The 19,048-nt window shown below is 31.3% G+C and overlaps 1 protein-coding gene across 19 annotated transcripts in view; it reads left to right on the top strand.

Annotated features, from left to right (window-relative positions):
- Positions 1-19,048, top strand: part of LOC124433166 (tensin-like) — a 169,741-nt gene that overhangs the window by 127,334 nt on the left and 23,359 nt on the right. For 17 of the 19 annotated variants that reach the window (XM_046982863.1, XM_046982868.1, XM_046982864.1 and 14 more), the window contains 5 exons: positions 6,908-7,132; positions 7,644-7,807; positions 8,054-8,203; positions 11,589-11,886; positions 12,277-12,514. In XM_046982863.1, coding sequence (XP_046838819.1) covers positions 6,908-7,132; positions 7,644-7,807; positions 8,054-8,203; positions 11,589-11,886; positions 12,277-12,514 — 1,075 coding nt within the window. Of the gene's footprint in view, positions 1-5,898; positions 6,151-6,907; positions 7,133-7,643; positions 7,808-8,053; positions 8,204-11,588; positions 11,887-12,276; positions 12,515-19,048 lie in introns of those variants that run through there. The other 2 variants (XM_046982878.1, XM_046982865.1) reach the window with 2 other exon arrangements.

Here is a 19,048-nt window from a genome sequence, read left to right as displayed (position 1 = left end):
CTGGTCGAATATATATGCATATGTATACATAAATGCATACATACGTACATATATATAAATATATATATATATATATATATATATGTGTGTGTATACGGAAGGATGCACAAATCCCGATTGTATCAAAAACGTGCCTTCGTTTATTCTTCCTAGAAAACAGATCGAAGCGTTACATTTATATTCGAAACACCATGTTTCCTTCTATCCTACGAGATTATAGTATATTTTCTAATATCATAAAAGATATTCAATATATAATTACGATTGTAGATTTGATCTGTAATAAAGGTGATATAAATTAAAGCAGAAAACATTTTTTTTCTTTACTCATAAACCTTAAAAAAAGAAAAAGAAAAAAAAAAAGAAAAAGAAAAAACCAATATTCTCTAGAACTTGTTATATTTATTAAATTTTTTAAATTCTTTCTCTCTCTCTCTCTCTCTCTCTCTCTCTCTCTCTCCTGATAAAGAAAAAGAAAAAAATTCGATATAATTTTCGAACACTAGAACACATTCAAAGCGTAATTTAATATCAATTGTGAAAATCATATTTCTCATTGTAGAAAAACAAATCCCTGTATTGTAAGAGAATGTAATGTTTGAGTATTATAGAAAAAAAAAAAAGAGAAAAAAAAAGAAAATCGTAAAAATGTCATTCTCAAGTATTACAAAAAAAAAAAAAAAATTACTAAATACAATTCCGTACTATAGTATTTGATTGTAGATCGAAATTCGATCGATCGATTAAAGATTCTATCTAATTTCTTTTCTCTTTTTTTCTTTCTCTTTTCGAAAAAGGAAAAAAAGAATTATATTATTTAAACGTTTTTACTCTTCTTCTTCTTCTTCTTCTTCTTCTTCTTCTTTTCGCGTAATAAAGAAAAGAAAAGAAAAGAAAAAAAGAAAAAAGTTCATAAACTTTTCTAAAACGAGCAACACAATCGAAGCATAACTAATGTGTACTTAAATATATATATATATATATATATATATACATATATAATCGTATCCCTCGTTGTAGAAAAAAATTATGCAAAAGTATAGGTTTTGTAGTCGTTCTTAAGAACGTACCCACACTGCGGGTGATTTTATTAAAGCTCTTTTTAATATATAAAGCTACCGGATTACATCGTAGTACCTTAGCCCGATGTTTTCCGCGAATTAACGTCGACGTTTAAAGAAAATTATTCGTTGTATACGGCAATAATCTAACGTATTATACGAACCAAGGAACTATCACCGCGATTTATCACCGCGATAACAAGCGAGTATGTACATTGATATCAAGAGGATTGATAATTTATTCAAGGAAAAGTCTTCAAGCAAAAGCTTTACTTAAAGCATCGATATTCCATATAATCGTGACTGATTATGTTATATCTATCAAAAAATGAAATTTTCACGTATAACGAGGAAAGAGAGAATAGAAGAAGTGATAAAAGAAAAATAAATAAATAAAAGTACATGTCGAGTATCAATTATTGATTAATGAATGAATGAATGAATTCATTCATTCGATGATCGATTGATTGATTATTTATTAATTGAATATTGTAAAAATATTGTAAAAATACGAGTGGAAATTCGTATGAAAGATTTTCAACATTTATCCAATAAAATCAAATGGATGTATCATGAGAGAAAAAGGGGGAGAGAGAAAAACGAAAAAAAGAAACAAAAAAAAAAGAAAAAAGAGAAAGTATAAAAACGTAGTACTACGTTACACATCCAATTAGAAATTAAACGTCGTCGATTACTTGGATTAACGATAATTGACATTAGTCGCGCCGTTTGCCGTTCGTACGAACATCATGGGCTTTAACAATTGCACCCGATTAATCGCGTGGGCAATGATTATCATTTTTTCACTGGTCATTTTTATCTCGCTGGAACAACTCTAACATACACATATTATAACTTTTATATAAGATATACATACATTATTATTCTATAATTTAATTTATTTCTCTTTACACGTTCTCCGCATGCGTGCGTGCGTGTGTATGTGTGTGTTAAAAAATACAAAATAATTCACGTAAATTCTAATTATTTTAAAGAAGAAGAAAAAATATCGATATGAATAAAGATCAAAAAGAAATTATTTCTTTTTCTTTTTTATATTTTCTTTTTTTTTTTTCAAAATGTAAATATCAAAACAAAGTATATATGTATATATACTTTTATATTTATGTCTATAATTATTTTCCTTTACACATGTATACGTGTTGCAAATTGCGACATAATGTTCTTATAAAAAAATCAAATTGATATATATATATATATATATAAACGAACGTAACCGATATCATTGAAGAATAAAAAGTATGAGTATAAAAGGAAAAAAATTAAAAGCTTGTTTTTTTTTTTTTTCTTTTCTTTCTTTTTCCAATATAAATGAAATATTATCTTCGTTAATGATCATCTACGTAAATGGTCATCTTCTTTGAAACTGGCAATAAATATATATATATATATATTGCTTCGTGTATTTCACCAAGAGAGAGAAATGAAAATTTATGAGCGTAATATGGTTGCACTCTCTCACCATTAGAGCTTCTAACGTTTCACTCGGAGGACAGCGATCGATCTCAATTAATTAGACGATAATTATAGTAATCACATTACATATATGTATATATACATACATATATATATATATATATAGTTCAGAACGTATAACGATGTAATATTGTTTATATCGAGGGGCCCTTCAACGTGAAATTACGCCAATTCGATAAATTCTCGAGATCGGTTCGAGCTTTTAAATAGTCGATCGAATTCACTCTCGAATCGAGAAGGAGAGAGGAAGAAACAGACAAAGAGAGAGAGAGAGAGAGAGAGAGAGAAAGAGAGAGATAACGTGGGTGTCTCTTCCTACTCAAAGCATAACATTCTCGTTTCTATATGCGTTAGTACCATAAAATCGCCTCGTACCGGTTCACTTAATACGATTCTGCACTTTTACTTGAACGTGTTTATGTATATGTAAGTATATATATATATATATATATATATATATATATATATATATATATATATATATGTATGTTTAAAATGTAGATCGTATATTCGAACTTACGTCACTTTACACAAGAGATGACCAAGAGAGTAGAAATATATATTTCCGAATTCTGAGGGAGTCGTAAGTTGTGTCGTAAAAAAGTTTTATCGATTCGAACGATATTTTATTCTGTGACTTTAAACGGCGCACATGAAAAATATATACGTAATCACTTTTACGTGAATAAACAAGGAATATATTATTATTATTATTATATACGTACGTTTAAACGTTATACCTTCGTATCATAACAATTAATATTTCGTTGACATTTTGTTCGATTATTTTCGTAACTTAGGAAAAAGAGAAAAAAAAAGGAGAAGAAAAGAAAAGGAAAAAAGGAAAAAAGAAGAAAAAGATAAACGTAGTTATTATTCGATTGGAATGTTATAAAAGTATATTCGAGGTAATATAAATTCCTTGAAAATTTTATTTCGAAGGAACATTTATGATCATAAATAGAAGATACGATTGGTCAAAAGGAAAATGTCCCTTGACTCTCCCTCTCTCTCTCTCTCTCTCTCTCTCTCTCTCTCTCTCTATCTCTCTTTCTCTCTCTCTTTCTCTCTTTCTTTCTATCTCTGTCTGTCTCTCATAAACGTATAGACGGACAATGTAGGTACACATTATGGCAAGTTTCAAACTACTATCAGCCATTTTCGTTGACTCCTGCCGAATCTACGAGCGGTTTCACCCACGCAAGTATACTCGACTCGGCTGCAAATTGAAAATTTAACGATTGCCCTGCGTCGTGCCGACAAAAAAGGTGTGTCGGTTGGTCACGATAGGTTCGAAAAGGGTGATATCGTATATATATATATATATGTGTGTGTGTGTGTAAAAGACTTTAAGAAGTGTTACATGTATGTATGCATACATGGATGTATGTGTATATATATATATGTAAGAAGGAGAGATTTGGCGGTCTCTAAAAATACATTTATGGGATCATAACGCGGCAAGTTCCTTCTACTGGGTCCGGGCCCCTTTCTCCCCACCCTCCTCTTTCAAGGTATATAAGTACACATACGTGTCGTGTTCCTTCGTATACTCATAAATCCCCTACCACTGTTAACTCTCACGTGTAAAATCGCTATTACGTCTTGAGCTTCTACCGCAGATGTTATTCCATGGATTTGAGAACGCTCATGTGGCGTATATGTCCTTCGTATTTCTCACGGTTGCGGTCGGAGCCAATTCTTCGAAGAAAAAAAAAAGAAAAAGAAATAAGAAATGAGAGAGAGAGAGAGAGAGAGAGGATGAGATACGAGAAAGAAAGAGAAAGCCGATAACACCATAGGATGTATTTCTCTTTCTATCTATTTCTCACTCTCTGTATCTCCCACTCTCTCTCTCTCTCTCTCTCTCTTTCTTATTATCTGAAACTTTTTCTATCGATAAGATTTTCCTCGATCCCAATATGTTTCTATCATTTATCATCATAATATCATACGACCAAACAAACACACGTTTCTTCTTTCTTTTTTTCTTTACTGTGTTCTCTTTTTGTGTTTTTTTCTTTTTTTTTTTCTTTTCTTTTTTTTTTTCTTCGTCGACATTTGAAAACTTCAACGACACATAATTGCACTCAAAGGGACATTCACTTCCATTACTTTTCTCTAACTAATCGATCGAAGATAGTTTAATATTAATTGATCGAATACTGTTGCTTTTATAGGACGAGATAATTATTATTATAAAATCTATTAATCAAATTAAATTATAATTAATGAAAGTTACATTAGTCAAGATAATATCTGTATAATAATATCATAAATTACATTGTCTTTTAAATGAAAAGCTTGGAAAAATTTAATAATATTTAAAAACGATAATTCTTATTTATAAGACAGATAATATAATTATCAATATAAACGTCGTTCGATTAATAACTAATTAATATAAATTACAATGTAAAATATTGTAATGTAATAATGATTAATAATAAAATTACATTCTCGTTGGGACAAACATAAGTTTAAGAAAATAAAGAAAAGAGGATAAAAAAACCCCAAAAAAAAAAAAAAAAAAAAAAGAAAAGAAAAAAAGAAAAAAAGAAAAAAGAGAACAATTATGACACATTCCGAAGATATCGATAGAAGTTTCTTACCATGCAATTTAAATATATTGAAAATAGAAATAAAGATAATCATGTCGATGCATGTATAACTGCGTGCATACACACATACATACGTACATATATATATGTATATATACATTACACATATCTATCTATTTCTAAGTCACGCTCTATGCTCGTTACGAGAAGTCACGCTACCTGCGCGAATTCGTTACGTCATACGCGAATATGTACCAACCGAGGACGAACTAAACGCATACATAACGTCAAGACGATATTATGCACTTATAATAAACTTATACATATATACACGTACATATATATATATATATATATATATATATATATGTACATGTATATATAAGTAGAACGTGTACAAGGAAAGATACACGCATACAATTGTGTCAAAGTTAAAATGTATACGAGCGAACTCGAAGTCTAAAGACGTCTCTATACTATATGACCGTAACAACTACGACTACGATTACGAACTACGACTATGACTATGAAGCTCGTAATCTGTAGCTGCATAATTCTCGCGCGTACTTCTATCTCGTAGAACCAGGCGAAATACAATACTCGACAGTGCGTCGAGGAACGCGGTCCCATCATCCTCCTATCTCTACTTCTATCTCTCTCTCTCTCTTTCTCTTTCTCTCTTATCTTTATCTCTCCATCTTTCTATCCCTTTCTATCTTTTCTAAACCGTTTTGTTTTGTTTTTTTTTTTCTTCCCTCGGAGCCTTTCACCGTCCTTTTTCCTCTTTATCTTCTCTCTTATTACTCCTTCTATTATTATTCCTTACGAGAAGAAAAAAAAAAAAAAAGAAAAAAAAAGGAAAACAACAAGAAAGAAGAAAACAGAGAAAAGAAAAATGAGACGAACATAGTAAAGTTCTCGTTAGGACTCCTGGAACTGGATTACATGTCTACTTATCGTGATATCATAAATTCGACGTCATGCGGCAGTGCTACGTCGTTAGGATCTTTTACGCGCCCAAATATACAAAGGTGATAAAAACGTCATAGAAGAAAATCTATCGTTGATATATATATACATATATATAGTGTAAAATTGTATTATTACGATGTACGATGTTTACGTGAGTAAAAAGAGTTTACGAGAAAATTTTCATTGATGGTATTCTTCTAATAAAAAAAAAAAAAATTTCGTGTTACAATCTGATAATATGTCGAACGGTTTCGTTTGAGTCGAGAAGGTAAAAAAAGAAAAAGGATCATTGATAAATTGATTTCTTTCTTTATTTATTTCTTTTTCTTTTTCTTTTTTTCTTCTATTTTTTTTCTCTTTTTTTCTTTTTTTCTTTTTTTGATTTATAAATCGACTATATCTTCGGATGACTATCAAAATGACACATTTTACAGTGAGAAAATGAATTGTGTTTCGTTCGATTTCTATCAGTGCTCGTGTATTTCGAATGAATATATGTCGAAGAAAAAAAAAAAAGAGAGAGAGAGAGAGAGAGAGAGAAAGAGAGATATGTATAAATATAATAAATATAAAATAAAGAAATAAAATAAAATATGAATTAATCGAAAGATTTAAAAAGAAAATGTAATTTTAAGTTATCTACCAAGCGCTGTCATTTCTCAAGACGGACGTGTGTCCGTGTGTGTGTGTATGCTTTTTATTATTTTTTCTTTACATAATTACGAGCGTGAGAAAAATGTTCGAATATAAATTGAACGTAAAAGAGAAATAATGTTGATATTCATCGATGAAGATTATAAAAATGACGTGTTACAGGTACAAGGTGTACAGTCGTCGGTGACGCCCGCGAGGACGCCTGGCGTCGGCGCGGATTCGTCTGCCGTCGATGTTGGAAAGGGCGTCGGTGGAAGGGTCACGGAAGTAATGGAATTATGTTACGTCACGGAAAGGATAATTGCTCTTTGGTATCGAGAAGATGCACAAGGTGTTTTGGAACATGCGACGACCCTTTTAAGGGGCAAACATGCCGATAATTATATGGTAAACATCTAATACTTTTTCTTTTTTTTTTTTTTTTTTTTTTTATTTTAACACATTGTCGTTCGTATTTTCTTGTTTTCTTCTTTTTATTTTTCTTTTTTCTTTTTTTTTTTTTTTTTATAAATAAAAATATTTCCCTTCACAAATAATCTATACAAGTGGATTTCTAAATGAAAAATGTTCTTTTTGTGTGATTGGATTGATTTAAAGAAAAAAAAAAGAAAAAAAAGAAAAAAAAAGAATAAGTATGAAAGAAGGAGAATATTTCCTTTCTTTTTTTGGCGAGAATAAAAATTTGTTTTTCATATTAAAAAAAAAAAAAAATCCATTGAACGTACGAGGTTAATCGTTAAAAAAGAAAAGAACACATCATCGTCTCGTCGTCTAACGTCTAACATCTAATGTCGTATAATTTCTATTTCCTTTTTTACATATATTTATATACGTATATATATATATATATATATTTTTCTTTTTTTTTCTTTTTTTTCCTTTTACAACAAACTCGCAGATATTCAATCTATCATCGCCAGGACGAGCAGGTGAATCGAATACAAGAGAAGCCGGATGGCCTCAAGGTTTGGCACCAAGTTTGGAAAGATTATGCGCCCTTTGCAAGGAGCTGGACTCCTGGTTAAACGGTGTTCCAAATCGTGTAGTTGTTTTACACGCAAGGTGATTATCCTTTTTATATTATTAGTCGTCTTATCGTTTGTAAGAAAAACGAAAAAAAAAAAAAAAGAAAAAAGAAAAAGGAAATAGAGAAAAAAAAATTTTCAATTAATCAAACCAAATTGAACTTGAATTAAATCTAATTTAACTTTGGTGTCTTTTTCAAAAAAAAACAAAAAACAAAAAACAAAAAAAAACAAACAAACACGAACGAACGAACGAACGAACGAACGAACGAACGTACAAAAGGGGTAACAAGGAACGATTGGGTGTGGCGGTCTCGGCTTACATGAATTACAGCAGCATCTGCGGTGGACGCGATCAAGCCTTGGACAGGTTCGCGATGAGAAGATTCCTCGATGACAAGATCGGATCGCTGCAAGTTCCATCACATCGAAGGTAACGGCTTTACAGGCAACGACAGAGAACGGTTACAACGACGTTATACTACCTGTTGACGTACGACGAGAAAATTCATTTTATCGTACATCCTCATCTCGAATAATTCAGATAACGCCATAAACTTTGTCCCATGGCGTAGGCGTGGCCCCATCTCGGTTGGATGGATATATTCTGAAAGACTTTCTTAACGTCGTTTTCAAACCTTAAACTATATTCCGTTATAGTTTCTACCAAACAAATACACTACACACACACACACACACACACACACACATATATATATATATATATATATATATATATATATATATATATTTCTACATTCTATACATTGTCGCGAAATAAGATAATAAAATTCTTATACCATTTGACGAGACATTCTTAATCCTATATAAACCGTTGATTTAAATTCAAACGTCGTTATAAACATCGAATTCTAATCATGGAAATGAAAAATTCTAATAACGTCGTGTCGCGTCGCGTCGCTACGCTTCGTATCTATTTGATCGTTTAAACGCCGTCATGATGGTCAATGTAAGATGATAAATAGAAAACAATCGGACGAATGATTATGAAGAGAGGGAAAATTAAATGAGAAAGAAAACAAATGGGAAAAAAAAAGAAAACAAAAAAGAAAAAAAATGAAAAGAGAAGAAAAAAGAAAAACAAAAGAAAAAAAAAGAACGACAGTTCAATGATATACATAATATAATTGGCTGTAAATCGAGAACGATTTGCATTGTAATGAAATTTACATTGAAAATCAGATTTTTATGAAAACGTATACTTTGATTAACTGTAGATAAAGAGTGATAAAAAGAGAAAGAGAGAGAAAGAGAGAGAAGATTTGGCTGGGTCCTTGACGATTCATATCCATCGTCCGGTTTCATAACCATATTATACATCACATTGACCCACGTTATGATAGTGGATCATCATTATCATCTTTATCATCGTCATCATCATTTTCATCGTCTCCGCGTATAAAGGCACTGTACGTAACAACTTTAATGAACCACGATCATAACGTTCTCTCGTACGACGTGTTTAACGTTTCTTCAATGTTGTCCTTCCTGTTAAAATTTACACACACACACACATATATATATATATATATATATATATATCTTCAACACCTCTACATATCGGGTCTCTTCGGTAATAGTTTATGGTCCTACGTTTGTAATGTAACACGTACCTACGAATATACGGTTTATGGAAATGCATAGCCTAGAATTCAATTAACAGTTATGACTATTAAACTAGAAAGAGAAATAGAGAGAGAGAGAGAGAGAGAGAGAGAGAGAGAATCGTTAATATGTATTAACTAAACGAAGAGAAACGTTAGAAATCAACGAGAGATATGAATTAATTAAAATAATCTGTATATTCTTGTAGTTTATAGTTAAATGATCTTATATGTACATACTTATACACATACATAAATAAGTACATATAAATACATTTAAAATATATAATGTTATTGAAACTAAACATATATATATATATATATATATATATATATATATATATATATAAATAGTTATTACCAGTTTGTATATCTTGAATGCACGTATTTCAATGAACGTATTGTTACAAGCAATCTTGAGTAATTTTCGTAACGCGATTAGCCGCGAGAAGAATAATATGCTCGGTTATTCCATTATTACATGGTACGTAAGTGTATACGTGATTCAGAAACCTCCATTATACTTTCATTATAACATTGTTAACGAGATAATGGAGAAATATCATCGATTAACATGTTTACGGAGCTAAGTAATAATTTCGCTATGGTTTGATTTTGTTATTCTTCTCTCATTATTTATTTTTAAATATTAATAATAATAATAATAATAATAATAATAATAATAATAATAATAATAATAAAAAGAGAATGATCTCCTATATTTATTTTAACAGGAACGTTCTATTTCCTTGTAAATTACAACGTAATAATCGTTTTTTTTTTTTTTTTTTTTTTTTTATCATTTTACGTTATCATTCACATTACGTTGTCATCGTCATTATTTTTTTCCTATCAAGTTCATTGTACTACGAAGTGATATCTATTTATAATATAACCGAGAGAGAGAGAGAGAGAGAGAGAGATAAAGAAAGAAAAAAAAAGAGAGAGTAATGTCCTGTCTCGTTCATCCTTATTTCACATCCTGCCAAGATCGTTCGATCTTCTTTTTCGATCCCAACATGATTCCATGGCATCGAGTTTCACCCTTAATTACACGAGCCGCAAGCATTAGCATGTCGTTAGCGATGCTTGTGCTTTCACGAACGTGTTATTCTATTATCGAGATCTACGAGAGAGTAGAGTAGAGTAGAGTAGAGTAGAGTAGAGTAGAGTAGATTAGAGTAGAGTAGAGTAGAGTACATTTACCTATATCTCTCTCTCTCTCTCTCTCTCTCGCTTTTTTTCTTATCTCTCTTTCTCTCTCTCTCTCTCTCTCTCTCTCTCTCTCTCTCTCTCTCTCTCTCTGCGTCCTTGTTTCGAAAGCAGGAGAACAACAATTTAATTTACTTCCTTATACATGGTTGGCCAAAAGTTTTTAGATGGATCAGAATGTTCCTACGTTCGTAGTTTTAAAATATGGACAAAAAGAATTAGCCTGAAAAGTCTTTAAAAAAAAAAGTGTAATTGATTTGGAGAAATTACCTTGAAACTTTTGGCCAACCTTGTATTTACGTAGACGTAATAAATCAAAAAGTAGGTTTATCTCTCTCTTTCTCTCTCTCTCTCTCTCTCTCTTTTCTTTTCTTTCTCTCCTTATTTCGAAAGCAGGAAAATAACAATTTAATTAACTTCCTTATAAAGAGTCGGCCAAATGTTTTTAAATGCATCAGAAGAGTCCCTAGGCTCGTAATTTTATTGATCCGGGTGAGAAAAAAAAAAGAAAAAGAAAAAAAAAAAAGAAAAAAGAGAAAGAAAGAAAATTATCCTAAAAAGTCTTGAAAAAGTGTAATTAATTTTCAAGAATCGTCTTGAAACTTTTAACCCACCCTATAGATAAAAATGTACATAATAATGTATCAAAAAATACACTCACCTTCTTTCTCTTCTTGTTTTGAAAGCAGTAAAATCACGATTTAATTTATTACCTTATACCGGGTGAACCAAAAAATTCTGAGCTCACGTAATGTTACAAATTGAACAAAAGAATTCAATTGAAAAGATCTCGTTAATATCTAAATTATTTTTCGATAAATCATCTAAATAAATGATAACGTTCGATCTTATATCTAGATCGATACATACGTAATATCTATAATTATATTATATTAAATATTATATTAAATAAAATGAAAATGTATGAACATTTTATTGAATTTTAATATTAATAATGTATCATCGTATTGTCAATTATAGATACATAGAGTACTTCAGTGGATTATTGTCTGGGTCATTGAGAATCAGTCAATCTCCTCTTTACTTGACACACCTCACGGTACTCGGAGTGCCACTCTTCGAGCCTACCGGATGTCGAGCGTTCCTCAAAGTCTACGAAGGATTGACGCCCGTTTACACATCGGATTTGTACTCGGTGACGAATGCTCGTGAGTTCACGGTTAATCTCGGTGGTCTTCGCTTGAGAGGAGACATTCTCGTGAAATGTTATCATAGGGTATATTCCAAACAAAGCCGAGAAGTAATGTTCTCGCTACAGGTAAGGAATATAATGTTAGAACAAATGAGATCAAAATAAGAACAATTATAATATCTTTTTATATTATTTCCTATGATTACTAGACGTATCGTCTAGCTATAAAAAGCTATTATTGATATGAACGGCCTTCAGAATTTTATGAGAGAAATAATACGTTTGTGGAAGAAAAAAAATATATATATATATAAAAGAAGAGATATAAGAAAGAAAGGAAAAAGAAAAAGAAAAAAAAGGAAAAAAAAAGAAAAGACATAAATGAACAATAGAATGATGCGAACCTAATCGTATCGTACATATATATATATATATATATGTACATGTGCATACATTCATACATATGTATGTATGTAGATATAAATATTATACAACGAATACGAATTGTATTTCTAGTTCCACACGTGCGTCATCACAGAAAACGTTGTGTCATTTCCCCGTTCGGAACTTGACGTTGCATGCGAAGATCCACGATGTCCACCCGATAGTGTTGTGACCCTTTACTTCGCAACCGATGCGAAACGTCAGGATGGCCCAATTCCAGCACCAACACCCGCTGTGCCTCATGCCTCGGCTCATCACGATCCCATCCTCCATTGGGACAGCTACACGAATCTCGAGATAAGCGATGACGGTAAGCAAGCATTTTGTCCTTTTTTTCTTTCTTTCTTTCTTTTGTTTCTTTTTTTCTCTCTTTTTCTTTTTCTTCTTCCTCTTACCTCGACTCGACTTCTTCGTTTAATACGCAAGACAGTTTGAATTATCTTTGATAGATAAATAAAATTAAAAAGCATTTCAATATGGTTACATTAACTTAAGTGAAGAAGATCGATCGTAATAAAAATTGATGATGATGATGATGATGATGATGATGATGATGATGATGATGATGATGATAATGATAATTTTTTTTTAACACGAGTGACATACAAAACTCAATCGTCGCGAACAAATTTATAATAATTTTCGGCGACTTAATGGTGTCCAATTAACCTCGATCCAACGAAAAGAAGGGCTGGTCAGAAATAAGACTTGGCGCAACATCGAAAGAGATACGATGAGAAAGAAAGAGAGAGAGAGAGAGAGCGAGCGAGAGAGAGAGAGAGAGAAATAGAGGGAGTGAGTGGGGGAGGTAAGGAGTTTAGAACGAAAGATAAACGAAGAACGTCGAAAACGTAGTTAGCACAGTGCATTTAGAACGGCTGACTAATGCTGCCGGAAATACGTTTTGCCAAGCAGAAAGAGAAAAAGAGAAAGAGAAAAAAAAGAGAGAGAGAGAGAGAGAGAGAGAGGAAGAGAAAGATAGAAAGAGAGAAAAAAACGGATGGCAGGTTCCTCGCGACAATGCGATAGTCAACTCGAAATAAATCCAAAGGTCGAACCAATAAATAGACAAGGTCTTTCTATGGTGTTTCGCCACAATTTCTCATATATTATTTCGCGTTACATTTGTAATCTATAATAATATTATGAAGCATCGTTCGGAGCGTTACCGCTTAAAAGAAAAATCAAGGGGAGAAAAGAACGAACAAAAAAAAGAAAAAAAAAAAGGAAAAAAAAAAAGAAAAAGAATAGAAAGAGAGAACAAGAGAAAAGAGAAGAGAAGAGAAAAGAAAAAGAAACTAGAAACTCGATGTATGCTCGATCTCTCGAACGATCTCGATTCGCGATCTTGGCTTCGCGTCAATCTTATGTCCGACCTCGAACGTGCTTCGTGTTCGTATTTAACGCGGCTTTTCTCTAACGTCGTTGGTACGTTCACTCCTTGTTCTCCAATCGTTTTGTTATTGTTCTTTTGTTTTTATTTATTTATTCATTTATTTATTGTTCATTTTGTTCGTTTTTTTTTCTTCATCTCTACATTTCAAATCGACTTTACAAATTGAATTGTCATCTCGTAGTGATGTATGACCATTATTTCGACAATATAAAAAAGAAAAAAATTCTCTCTCTCTCTCTCTCTCTCTCTGTGAATATGTGAGTGGATATATGTGTTAGAGAGAAAGAGATTGCAATCGAAGAGATATATATTATATAATAATAGGAAGGATTTCCAATAAAAAGAAGATTTATAATTGGTCACGATGTTAAATCGAAATCGTTCGTAACGATACATAGAAAGAAACGAGAGAGAGAGAGAGAGAGAGAGAAAGAGAGAGAAAGAGAAATGAACGAGATAAATGGGAAACATCAAGAACGATAAAGAGAACTCTGTGTGTGAGGTCAAAAGAGGAAGGGGAAAAAGGTGGATAAAAGCAGATAGAAGAAGGGAGAAGCTGCGAATAAGTTCTGATGGAAGTGGCGAGGAAAAGTGATGAGCGTTGAAGGGATCGAAGTTGGGAAAGAGGATGAGAAGGACGATGGAGTAGGCGGAGCGGGGGAGATTAGGGTGTTACAGGGATAGATGCACGAAGAAGATAGGCTAGGCCGATCGGATAGCATATAACCACGACAACGTCCGATGGTCGATCCGATCCATCCCCATCTCTTATCACCCCCTCCCCTCCCCTACCCCATTCCAATCCCCCATCCCCATTCACCATCCACTCGATAACTCGACCCTTTGACCAACTTTTACTTTGGGGTGTGACCAAGTTGAAATCAATTTCAACCTTTCACTGAGCCCGAAGAAAAGAGAGTCTTCACTTCTTCTTTATACTAAGTCTAAAGTCGTCCAACAAAATTAATCATTATGATATAAATTTTTCTTCCCTTCGTACTTTATTTTTCAAAGATTGAATTTTATCATTTTATCTCCGAGATTCCTATGTCCCATTGCAAAGGATAAATTTGTTATTTTCTTCGAATCCAATTCGTTCATTCATCTTTTATCTCGTCGATGAAAGGTATAATTATTTGTCACGTTTTTCTATACTATATAGAGTTAACCCCATTGTCAATAATTCAATCGATTCAACTTGAACGCTTCTGTTAAATCATTTAAAGTGCTTCTTTACGAATCGGTGATTTACTTTTTTTTTCTTTTTCTTCTTTTTTTTTTTTTTTTTTCTTTTTTTTGATTCGTCTATTTACTCACTCGCACACACTTAGAATGCATTAATTTAGATAAAAATCTAACGACATTTCTCTATACTTCTTCGATAATAGATTTGAATGAAAAAATAACATCTGCTTTAGCCGAATCGATATTCCTCTTAGAATGTGAGAAACAATGATACGTTTTAAAAGTATTCTCTTCTCTCGTAGAGAGATTAACCGATCGAAGAATAGAAAACGAAGAGGATATATATGAAAAGAAAAAGAGAAATAGAACGTATGGAAACGTACAAGTCTAAAATTAACATCACGTTTCTCGAATGAAGGGCAAACAGAAGGAAAGCAAAGCCGACGTTTGTGTTACTTCCTTCGTATGAAACGTTTATTATAAAATCATACACGAGTCTTTCTTCGATCGATTATTATTCTTTTCTTTTCATTGATTATTATTATTTCTTATTATTGTTTTGTTTCGTTTCGTCCTTTTCTCTCTCTCTCTCTCTCTCTCTCTCTCTCTCTCTCTCTCTCTCTCTTTGTCTCTCTTTTTTTTTTTTTTTTTTTATTAACAAAATAAGTATCATTATTATCGTTATACTATCGATCTCTTTGTATCTTAAATTAGAAGTGATAAAATGAAGATGCACATAGAAGATAATTAGTAACATCATATTTTATAACAAAACAAAAATATATATTATCATTTTATAGACGACTAAATTTTTACATCCCTAATTCCTCTTCTATATATTATTGAATATAGTAGAATATAATTTTATAGGAAAGAAAAGAGATAATATTTTACAAGGGAGAAGATCATTTTATCAAAAAAAAAAAAAAAGAAAAAAAAAAGAAAAAAAAAAGAAAAAAGAAACAATAGTAACATTTTCTCTTATGTAAAATATTATCTTTTTTGTACGAAATAATTTTTTTGGACAAAAAAAAAATTAATATTTTATGAAAGAGAGGAGAGAAAATTTTATAACGAAAAAAAAAAAAAAAAAAAAAAGAAACTATTATATTCTCTTTTATATAATATTGGACAATTTGAAATTGAAAAGAAAGGAAAAAAAAGAAAAGAAGTATTTACATTCCCTTCTATAAAATATTACATTTTTTTTTTTACAAGAGAATAATTTCATAGAAAGAGAAAAATAAAAAGAAAAAAAAAGGTAATAAATAAAAACATAAAACCGTTACTTGTTTTCTTTTTTTTTTTCACAATAAATCATAATGAAAATTATCAAATATTTATATATGATATATATATATATATATATATAATAATGAGAAAAATATAGGGTTGTAAATGTAGTTGAAAGATAGAAGGTGGTTTCCGTGGTGGGGTCCAAGCCAGTTTATTCTTGGCTTCGAGAACGACGAGAAGGAATGGAACAGAGTAGATAGTTTTCGCGCATTTCTACGCCGTCGACGTGACCGAACGAAACTCTAACGTGTGTCGATTTTCGATCTTTGATAACGTTCGATCAAGCGTGATTTCATTGTTTACGTGTATATGAATTTCTATCGTTGATGACAAGTTTAGTGTATGAAAAATTGGTGTCTAAGAACGACCGAAGGATTTCTACTTAAATCGGTATAAATTAATAATAATTATTATTTATTATTATTACAGCATTACGAATTACGATTATATTACAAAACTCTTAGATTTTCTTTGAAAGAACGAGAATACGATGTACTAATTTTCTTTTTTTCTTCTCTTTTCTTTTCTTTTCTTTTCTTTCCTTTTTTTTTTTTTTTTCTTAGATAAAAATCGTTTCATCCAAAATCGATAAAATCCCATAGAAGACACGTATGTATACGCATTACACGAGGAAATCGATCTCCCAAAAGAAATATAACTCTCGAATCGATTCTTAACGCGGGAAAGTTCGTTCATTGGAAAGCGTAGATCAAGTGGTTAGTAATCTTTAGGAAATCTTGTCGTCGTACTTGGAAGTAGCCTCGGATGTGAACCATTTCCATTAATTATCGATCTCACAAATCAATTTCACCGATCGGAAAATGATCACTGTTTCTCTTTTTATCGTAACCTATAATCGTCTAAAACAAATTAACGATTATCAAATATCGTTTCTTATTTTATTTCCAATGGGATTCTTTTTTTTCTTTTTGTTTTTTTTTTTTTCTTTATCGTATCTCTAATATCACCTTTTACAAATTTACAATTATATCAAATATATCAAATATATCATTTCTTATTTTATTTACAATCCGATCGAGATCCTAAAAGATCCATTCTTTCTTTCTATCGTATCTCTAATATCGTCTTTAATCATAGATTTACAATTTTCCAATAGAACATTTTCGCATATTATTTTTAATATGACAATCAATGATTTATCTCATTTATTTCTTGTTAAATACTTGTCAGGATCATTTCCTTTGAACGTGTCATCGATCATTTCTATTTAATTATTGATAACAATGAATCAATTTCTTCGTTCGATAATAAAATGTCATCCCTCTTTTTGTCGTACATTTTAATCGACTTGAACAAATTAACAATTTTCTAAATTTAACAATTTTTTAAAAATTAACTCCTTTTCTAATATTATTTTCAATTTGACGAATAATTATTTTTTTGGTCATTTCTCGCTCTCTCTCTTTCTTTCTTTCTTTCTTTTTCTCTGTTTTTCACACGGGTGCTTTGGAACCGGTCATAAAGGGCGAATCGGTTGCACAACGAGCATCGAAGTGACGAAATAAAAGGACACGGGGAATCGTGAAGGGAGTGCTCGGGGTAAACAATGGTGACGTAACTGTAGGAAGACGTACGACCGAGCGACAAGACAATAGCCTCTTGTCTCTCCGTTTTCTGTTCGTGTCTTTCTCTCTTTCTCTCTATCTCTCTCTCTCTCTCTCTCTCTCTCTCTCTCTCTCTCTCTCTGCCTGTCTGTCTATCTGTCTGTCTGTCTCTCTGTCTCTGTCTCTCTCTCTCTCTCACTTGCTCGCTCTTTATAAATTATCGGGCCAACCCTTCCTCCTACTTTCTCGTTTCGTCGCTTCGCCAACGACCGAACAAAAGGATCCAATGGACGCAAACCATGAAAAAGATTTTCGAGCCGACATAGTGACCGCTTTGTCGAGTACGAAACTATTCCAAGTCATGCCGAGAGTAACTCTTTATTCCTTTTTTTTTTTTTTTTTTTTTTTTTTTTGGTGAAATATACTTAAAAAAAGAAAAAAATAATAATAATATCCTCCTCGAAAACAAAGATACTTATTGTTAAAAAAAAAAAAAAGAAAAAAAAGAGGGAAACAAAGAAAAAGGAGAAAGAAGGAAGAAAACATATTAATCTCTCTCTCTCTCTCTCTCTCTCTCTCTCTCTCTCGTTGAAATTTTTTTATTTATCAAACGTATGCATATAAATAAAAATTTATTTTTATTTATTGGATTAATAATTATCATGGTTATTATTTAGAAACAATCGTGAGAAACTATACCTTTCTCTCACGGTTTATTTTCTCATCCGTTTGGATAATTTAGAAAAGACGAATGACAGTTCGAGTAACATCGACTCGACCGATCAGTTCTACGTCCTTGTCCCAGATCGTCCATGCCACGTATATACACACGCACATATACATAACATATACATACATATATATATATATATATATAAATATATATTGTATATTGTATATATACACGCCTCTTCTCTTAAGTTGGACCGTCCAACTTTTCGTTTTTATCCCCGTTAATGTTACTCCTTGCCAAGTAGAAATAGACCGATTTGAGACAGACTGAGAAAAGTGGCGCTGCCAGCTTGAAAAATCAAGAAAAGTTCTTCGAGCGTTTTTTTATCGAATTATTCATCACGTAACCGATGAACTCATTTCATGGACGAAAAGATGAAAACTTTCTTCAATATTATTCGAATTCCAACAATATGTTTCAACTTCGTTCATTATATACAAAATATATATATATATATATATAAATTTATATATACATATGTATGTATGGCGATGATAATAATTTAAGAAAGGAAACAAAAAATTTTTATGATTATCTTCAAAAAAAATTTACATTAATTTCTAACGTATTATTATCAACGCATAAATCATTTAATTCGAATTTGGATTTCCTTTGCTGTTGATAGTAACAATAGTCTTGTAAATCATATACGATATGTAATAAATAATA

This window comes from Vespa crabro, chromosome 2, assembly GCF_910589235.1.
Source record: "Vespa crabro chromosome 2, iyVesCrab1.2, whole genome shotgun sequence".
In the NCBI taxonomy this organism is placed as follows: domain Eukaryota; kingdom Metazoa; phylum Arthropoda; class Insecta; order Hymenoptera; family Vespidae; genus Vespa; species Vespa crabro.
Note: the sequence above shows the minus strand (reverse complement) of the source record. Positions and strands in the feature narration are given on the sequence as shown.